The sequence below is a fragment of the Vipera ursinii genome (assembly GCF_947247035.1).
Source record: "Vipera ursinii genome assembly, chromosome: 2".
Lineage (NCBI taxonomy): Eukaryota > Metazoa > Chordata > Lepidosauria > Squamata > Viperidae > Vipera > Vipera ursinii.
The window spans coordinates 138,472,764-138,480,841 of record NC_139513.1 but is presented as its reverse complement, the minus strand read 5'-3'; the positions used below and the strand labels follow the sequence as shown (position 1 = coordinate 138,480,841).

Below are 8,078 nucleotides of genomic sequence, written 5' to 3'. Positions count from 1 at the left end.
TGTAGGTGACTCTGAACATTTGTTACCATGTATTTATAGACGTCTGGTAAAGTATGACTCAGAAAGCAAACAGGTCAAGGACTGTATGATTAAATGGAAGCAGTTTGAAATCAGTAATAGAGATGCAGCAGGGAGAATTTCTATGGAAGAACCTTAAATTTACTCTCAGGATTATACTAGGAGAAAATTGGCATAAGATGTTTTATCACTGGCATATTATCCCACTTTTGACTATTAAGATGGATAATTTAACGTTTATTATTAGCAAGAAAGCATTCAGGTTCCTAGCTGGTAACCCATCCCAGTACTCCCAAAACAGCAGAAATAAATTGTGTCATTGAAGATTTTAGTATGTACCAGGGCTTTGCAACAAAGGATTCAAAGGCAACAAACTACTTCAGAACAGGTTGGGGTGTTTGCAGACCCTCGGTCTGCAGGTCCTTAAAGCAGCTATATCTTTTTCTAGGATCACGTGGAAGGTGGAAAAAGCGTATTTGGCTTAAAGAATTGTAGACAGGTGCCACGTGAGTACCTTCATGTGCTCTAAGATTCATTCTTTGCCTTCAGATCCAAAGGATTACGCAGCCCTAAGATGTAGAGCAAATTGTTGGTGAAAAGTGCAGCACTTCCTCTGTCAACCTTTTGATGCCTCACGGCCCCCCCTTCTAATAACTTTGCAAATTCACATCCCGACTCATGAGCAGAAGTCCCAAGTCCTCCTCACTCAACAGAGAGTGAACTCTTTTGCAGCTATTGATCACCTGATCTTTTAGGGCTTTTGCCATTATGAATTAAAGGGCCAATTGCTCACTTGTTTCCCCCAGCAGTCCTTATCTATCCTGTACTGCAGCGATCCCCAACCTTTCTGGTTTTGTGGACCGGTTGGGAGAGGATAGGGGGTGGTTCTGTGCAAGAGGCGATCAAGCACATAAGTGGTTTTGGGCGCACACCCACCACTTCTGTGACCCAGTTTCAAATGGGCTATGGCAGGGTACTGGGCCACAGCACAGGCTTTGGGGACCCCCTACTCTACTGCCTCTGTTCTGATTTATGCCAGATGATATTGCCAGTGTACCAATCCCAATTGGCAAGGGGACTGATATCTTTTTTTTGTCCTATTTTAGCAGGCTAAATAATATGCTTCTGTTTTTTTAATATTCTGTCAATGTCCTCCAGCTCATACTTTAAGGCAGCAGCCCCCAAACTTTCCGGCTCCATGGACTGGAGCGAGCGGCAGTGGGGGTGGCAGCAGTGGGGGGAAAAGGGCTGGCTTTGCACACACACAACCTAATCCTACGCGTGCACAAATGATGCTTTGCACTCTAGCCCACCACTTGCGCAGCTTGGTACCGCTCCACGCCCTGGGTCTTGGGGACCCCTGCTTTAAGGGGTCTTCTAAACTTACCCAAATAAATGTGGAGCATAGTATAAACTATATTTATGGGGTTTTTTTAGTAGTTGATCAATTGCAACTTAGTACAGGTAGTCCTTGACTTTCTGTTGCTAAGTGAGACGTTTGTTAAATGAGTTTTGCTTCATTTTATGACCTTTTTTGCAGTTAGTAACATGGCTATTAAGTGAATCTGGCTTCCCCACTGATATTGCTTCTAAGAAGGTTGGTCACATGACCCCAGGATACTGAAACCATCATAAATATGAGTCAATTGCCAATCATCTGAATTTTGATCATGTGACTATAGGGATGCTGCAATGGTCGTGTGAAAAATGATCGTCACTTTTTTCAGTGCCGTTGTAACTTCAAATGGTCATTAAATGAACTGTTGTAAATCGAGGACTACCTGTAACGTAATGTTAATAGCTAAATATCTTTAATACTTAATGCATTTCTAGTAGCCCTGACTCACTTAGCTAATGGGAAGCATCCTAAAAGTTCTAGATCCATCAGAAATTAAGAGTCTAAGACCCCCATTTTTGAAATAGAGTGTTAGAAAACAAAAAGTTTCAAGAACTTCACTTTATTATGGCTTTCAATCCCATGTCTATTCGAAGTTGGAGGCCACATTGTCTAGTTAGGTGGTTGAGAGTAACCATGCAAAAATGGAGGCGCAATCGAGTGCAAAAAATGCTCACAATTTGTGATCGCTCCCCCCCCCCCCGTCCACTTTCTACCCTGTTTTTCCCTGGAATGTTAAGAGGGTAGATCTCCTGGATTGTAGCTGCACAACATCACAGGCAAAAAAAATTACCTCTTTTTTTGCTGGGGCAGATCCACTTCTGAGAGGTTACACAACGGGAAAAAGCTGGAAATCTGTGTTTGGCCAATTAAGATTGCAGCCATAGCACTTGCACAGTAGGAATGAATAAAGCAGGGATTTGATTTTTTTTTATTGTTTGCAAAACCCTAGAGTTCTATGAATGATTACAGGGTAAAAATGTTCACTTGAACACAGCCAATTTTCTATCTCCAAAGCTCTTGATCAGGGGTTGTGAGATATTTTTTTTTAAAAGCTAACTAATAAGTTCAGCAGTCTGAAAAAAAAACAAGTAAAACCTCTGGAATAAATTGAAACCACTCAATTTAATGAGTCAGTGGTGGCTTTAAGCTGCGTACTTTGGAAACTGAATTATGTGCTGAAAGAGAGAAGAATCAACAATGTTGTTTATTTTTACAAACCCAGGTGTACAGCAACGTCCCTGTTTGCTTTGAAAAAAATCAACAATCATATCCAAGTAATGAAAAGCGGTGAGACAGGATGCCTGCTTAAGAACAAATAATATTCAGCCTTTCCTCCTTGTGTAATCTACTATAATTCATCAAGGTACCTCCAGGGCATGGGTGCCCTGTGATTTAATTTATTGATTATTTACATTTTAATCTACAGATTTCTGAACTACCCTTGATGTGAGTGGATGTTCAAAGTGGCTATTAAAAAATGGAGAGGCATTTCAGTCTGAGATTTTGGTTGTTTCAATAGTTAGAAGAGTTTAACTACAGGGTTCAACAGTTGACCCAGCAAAAATTGGTTCTCCCATGCACTGATGACATTATCTACCCTGATAATGAAATGTCTGCAGCAAAAGAACCAAGTTCAGAGAACACTAAGAACCCAACCATTTTAGATGTGCTACTAACTAGTACTTTGGGGGTGAAGGTTGGTGAGAAGGGGGCCAGTCTGCAGCTGATGAGAATCCTGGAGGAAGCAGATTATCTAGACCAGGGGTAGGCAACCTTGGCTCTTTTATGACTCGTGGACTTCAACTCCCAGAATTGCTGGCTCAGGAATTCTGGGAGTTGAAGTCCACGAGTCATAAAAGAGCCAAGGTTGCCTACCCCTGGTCTAGACCTATTTCAGTCAAGATTCGGGCTAGGATTTAGTGCTGAGAAAGTTCTGTTTGTGCTTGTGGACGGTGGTAGTCCACCCATCCTTGTGCTTCTTGACCTCTCGGCAGCTTTTGATACCATTGACCAATGTGTCCTCCAGAACTGGTTCTATGAGTTGGGAGATTGAGGACACCATTGTATGATGGTCTCCTTCTTTTCTCCAGGGCCAGCTCCATTCAGTGTTCATTGGCAGGCGGGAGAGAGCAGAATGGGGCAACAGAGTTGGCTGCAGCAAGTTGTCCTAGATCCGGGAGAGTGGTCCTCCACCAGCTTGGGATTCTGTATAATCAGCATCCTGATAAAACCCAATTATATATTTTGACTCTGGGCTGCCAGGTAAGGCTCTGGAAATTCTGGCCAGGTGCCTGGAGGCTGTGCAGGTTTGGATGGGGAGAAGCTCCATCCCGATTCTACCAAGAATGAGTGGCTGTGGGTGTTTAGACTGCCCAGATCTGAAGATATTCCAGCTTGGACTTTGGATGAGGTTGCACTTCCCCATTCAAAGATGATGTGTAATTTGGGAATCTTCCTGGACTTACATCTGTTGCTTGATGAGCAGGTAGCAACTGTGGTCAGACAGGCTTTTGCCCAGCTTCATGTGGTACTAATTGCCCCCTTCCTAGAACAGGTGCCCTTCAGATAGTCATTCAAGCCCTAGTGACCTGATTTGACTACTGGAACACACTCTACATGGGCTGCCCTTGAAGACCATCTCTGAAGCTTCAACTGACCCTGAATACACCGGTGAAGGATAATTCAATTGATTAAAAATTGCCATCTGTAGAGGTCCCAGAAGTATGCCTTCTCTGGAGCAGTGTCTGCCCTCTGGAATGAGGTTTTTCACAAAATTCAAACTGCTCCTACCCTACTGGTATTTCAAAGGACCCTAAAGACCTGGCTCTTCACCCAGGCCTTTGGCAAGAAGAACTGATGCCTCTTTCTTTTTCTTTTCTTTTCTTTTCTTTTCTTCTTTTCTTTTCTTTCTTTCTTTCTTTCTTTCTTTCTTTCTTTCTTTCTTTCTTTCTTTCTTTCTTTCTTTCTTTCTTTCTTTCTTTCTTTCTTTCTTTCTTTCTTTCTTTCTTCTCCTTTGGGTTTGTTTTCTTTGCCTTTGTTGTCCATGCCACATTTGTTTAACTATTTTTAAAATTATCTTAATTAACAGCCATTAAATGAGAAGGAAGCATGCCTACAAAGCGAAGTGGCACTCTTTGATGAGTTTCCAACAGTGGCACTCACTCCACTTAGACCTAAAAAGCAAGCATGCTTAGAAAATAAAACTAGAAGTTAGCAGCCTGTTTGATTGGGAAGTGATCCCAAAGGTCCACAAAAAAGCCAGGGGAATAAAATTGGGGGGTAGAGGGGGGGAGGAGGAGGAAGAGTTATCTCTCCACTGTATCTTCCAGTATGTAACTGCCAACTGACTATTTTGTGAGCATGCCCACAACCTGTTTTTAAAATTTCAAATCTGCTGGCTCAAAAAATGAGGGAATTGCAAAGAAATCTTAACTGCCTGTTAAAGGCCACAGGGTAGTAGAAGGTATTCAAGAGAGGAAATTAAAGATTAGGTTGGGGTTGAGCAAGCCTACCAAAATGATATATGCTTAGGAGCCTCCCTGAAGTTCAGCCAATAGTTTTTGCACTTCAAAGAGGATTGCATAAGAAACACAATTATTGTAGCAGAACAAGCTTCTTAGAGGGACAAATGGATCCCTCATTGACCAATATGGCAGCCTCATTGACCAATATGGCAGCATGAGAACCAACGAAACACAATTATGTCAGGGCTTTTGCTTCTACTATGAGTATCTTCCTGGGAGGGGCAGTGGAATCTGCTTGATAGAATTTTTTTCACACAGATCTTACATAAATATTTGACTAATGTACTTAGAGACACTAGCAGGATTGCAATGTACTGGAAAATCTCTTCACTGCACATTTGTAGTGTTTGCTTCTCATAGCAACTTGGTGATGGGGCGGGGGCAGAGTATCAGCCACTTGCAGTAACTACTATGTATAGAACGCTGCTTTTCATCCTTAGCAACTTTAAAATGCCTGGACTTCAATTCCCAGATCTTCAATTTCAAATCCTCAGCTGGCTGAGGAATTCTGGGAATAGAAGTCCACAGATTTTAACGTTGCTAAGGTCGAGAATCGCTGATATGGAATAGTGAGAGAGAGAGAGCAGTTTTGGCTTTAATGAAGTGACCAGCAGGGGGATGTTCGCTGATGCACCCCTAAAAGAGTCTTGGTGGAGCAGTGGGCTAATGCCTCCTTAAGTAACACCAGCTGCCTGCAATTAGTGCAGGTTCGAGTCCCACCAGGCTCAAGGTTGACTCAGCCTTCCATCCTTCTGAGGTAGGTAAAATGAGGACCCAGATTGTTGGGGGCAATTAAGCTGACTTTGTAATAATGCCGCTTGGGGTGTGTGTGAAAGCCCTAATAAGCAGGCATATACATAGAATGAAGGCTACTGCTAAGCTTGTAAGCCCCCTGAGTCTTCGGAGAAGGGCGGGATATAAATGGAATTAAAATAAATAAATAAATAAATAAATAAATAAATAAATAAATAAATAAATAAATAAATAAATAAATAAATAAAAAATAAATAAATAAATAAATAAATAAATAAATAAATAAAAAAGGATTACAGTTGCATCTGCTAAAATCCCCCAGTCTAAAGCTTCTAGGTCTACCGGCGTCCTGCCCACCTTTGCATTTGAGGCAAAAACCGGAGACTGGTAAGCGACTGATACAGGCAAGATAGGATCAAAGCCAAGGAGCCTTTTAGCCCTCTGCTCTCCATGCTGCAGTGGTGAGGAAGCGAAAGGAGAAGGGGGAAATCCCTCAAGCGGAGGAAGGAACTGGTGCCCAAGGAGGGCCGATGGCGTGCCTCAACCTGGGAATCGTACGCCGACGCGAAGAGAACTCAAAATGTATGCAAAATAAACCAGCCGCCTTTATTGTCTCCACTCTTCAGAAGAGACGCCGCCGGCTTCGCCTGGCTGCGCTTTAACGGAAGGCGTCTTCGGCCTCCTCTGCCTCGTCCCCCGTCTCCCCGCCATAGCTTTCAAGGCGCTGAACCGAGTAGTAGACGCCTCCGCGGCTGGTGGGAGGCGGCCGTAAGATCACCGCGGGCGGAGGCGCGTTGGCAGACGGCGCGGAGCCGGGGCTGCCTTCGTGCAGGATCCAGACGAAAGAGTAGAGCGCCAGCGCCACCAGGACGAAGGACGTCAGGAAGCCGCTGAGGACCCCCGTCGCCAGAGGCGTGGCCCACTCAAAGAGGCTCCTGTTGTAGGGCGGCCGCCTTTTCCGCTCGACCAGCAGCTCCAGGCCCTCCCACTCGCCCTGCTCGAGCGGCGCGGCGGAGGCCCGGCCCTCGCGCCTCCGCCGGCCTTGCGCGCTCCCTTCCGGGCTCTCGTCCAGGAGCAGCGAGGAGGTCAGGTGCTTCACCGTCTCGTGGTACTCCTCCACGTTCTTCTTGATCTCCAAGTTCTTGTCCTGATTGAGGTTCTTGCCCAGCTCTAGCGAGACGTCGGCGCGGCCGATCAGCTGGAGCGCCCGGGACAAGCGATCCCAGTACATGGCGTCGCCCTCCGTCTCCAGCCAGCGCTGCAGGGTCTCATGGCACTGGGCGGTGGTGGTGGTGATGATGTCCCGGCGGCGCCTTCGTCGCCGGCCCAGGGGGTTGTTCTTCTCGGAGAGGCGCTCCAGCTCGTCCTTCACGTTCTCCTCGGGGCCCAGGAGTTTGAGGTGGAAGGCCTGGCATTCCTCCGGGGACAAGAGCTCCGAGATGCGAGCCATCATGTGGGCCCCGATGTCGTCGGCCACCGTGTCATCGCATAAGGCGGGCAGGGCTAGCAAGGAAAGAGCTAGACCGAGCGGAGGCCACATTCAGAAGGCTCTGAAAAGCGGGAGGTTGAGAATGGAAATACAGCCTTAAGTTTGCCCGCAGGCACGGACAGCTGCCTGGTCTTCCTCCCAGCCTGACCCTCTGGCATTAGCTCTCCAAGCACCAGAAGCTTAACGTGCTTCAAGCAGCAAGAGAGAAGAGTACCTCTGAGTCTACACAGACTGCCATTTCTAGCTTGCGTGTTAAAAGGTGGCTTGAGTTGATATTTGACAGATATCCAGCTATCTGTCGTATAATGCAATACATGTCATGCGGAATGAAGAGAGCATTTATGAAGTTCTCTCACATGTGCAGCCATTTATCTGACTTTTCTTTTTCAATGACAGAATTATTCCTGATTGGCTACATGTGTATTTAATGTAATGAGGAGAGGATAACATTAATTTGCTTCTCTGTTTTGGGCATAATCTTTCAGGAATCCGGTTACATTTAATGAGACTCCCTCCCCCCACCCCCAGCATATTTACATAGGACAGGGGTCTGCAACCTTGACAACTTTAAGACTTGTGGATTTCAGCTCCTAGAATTCCTATGCTGGCTGAGGAATTCTGGGAGCTGAAATCCACAAATCTTAAAGTTGTCAAGGTTGCAGACCCCTGACATAGGAATACAGGTTACTGGCAGGGGGCAGCATCTAGCTGATCTTGTTTAAACTTGTTGGGAAGTTGCAACTATACTATCTCTGCCTATGAAAGCTGGATTGAATATGTTAGCTCAGGGAAGAGATGCAAAACATCTATTTCCTATCCTCGCTAGTTCGAATGTATGTATTAACACAAAGTAGAAAAAATACAAATGTGCCCAAACCTATCTGGAAACTTAACA

The 8,078-nt window shown here is 45.1% G+C and overlaps 1 protein-coding gene across 1 annotated transcript; it reads right to left on the bottom strand.

Annotated features, from left to right (window-relative positions):
* Positions 1–6,218: 6,218 nt before the first annotated feature.
* Positions 6,219–7,710, bottom strand: TMDD1 (transmembrane and death domain 1). Its single transcript, XM_083351215.1, has one exon. The coding sequence runs from the start codon at positions 7,232–7,234 to the stop codon at positions 6,353–6,355; it is 882 nt and encodes a 293-aa protein (XP_083207341.1). The 5' UTR covers positions 7,235–7,710; the 3' UTR covers positions 6,219–6,352.
* Positions 7,711–8,078: the final 368 nt, after the last annotated feature.

Coding starts and splice junctions, on each gene's coding strand:
- TMDD1 (XM_083351215.1), bottom strand. CDS start 7,234: ATGTGGCCTCCGCTCGGTCTAGCTCTTTCCTTGCTAGCCCTGCCCGCC.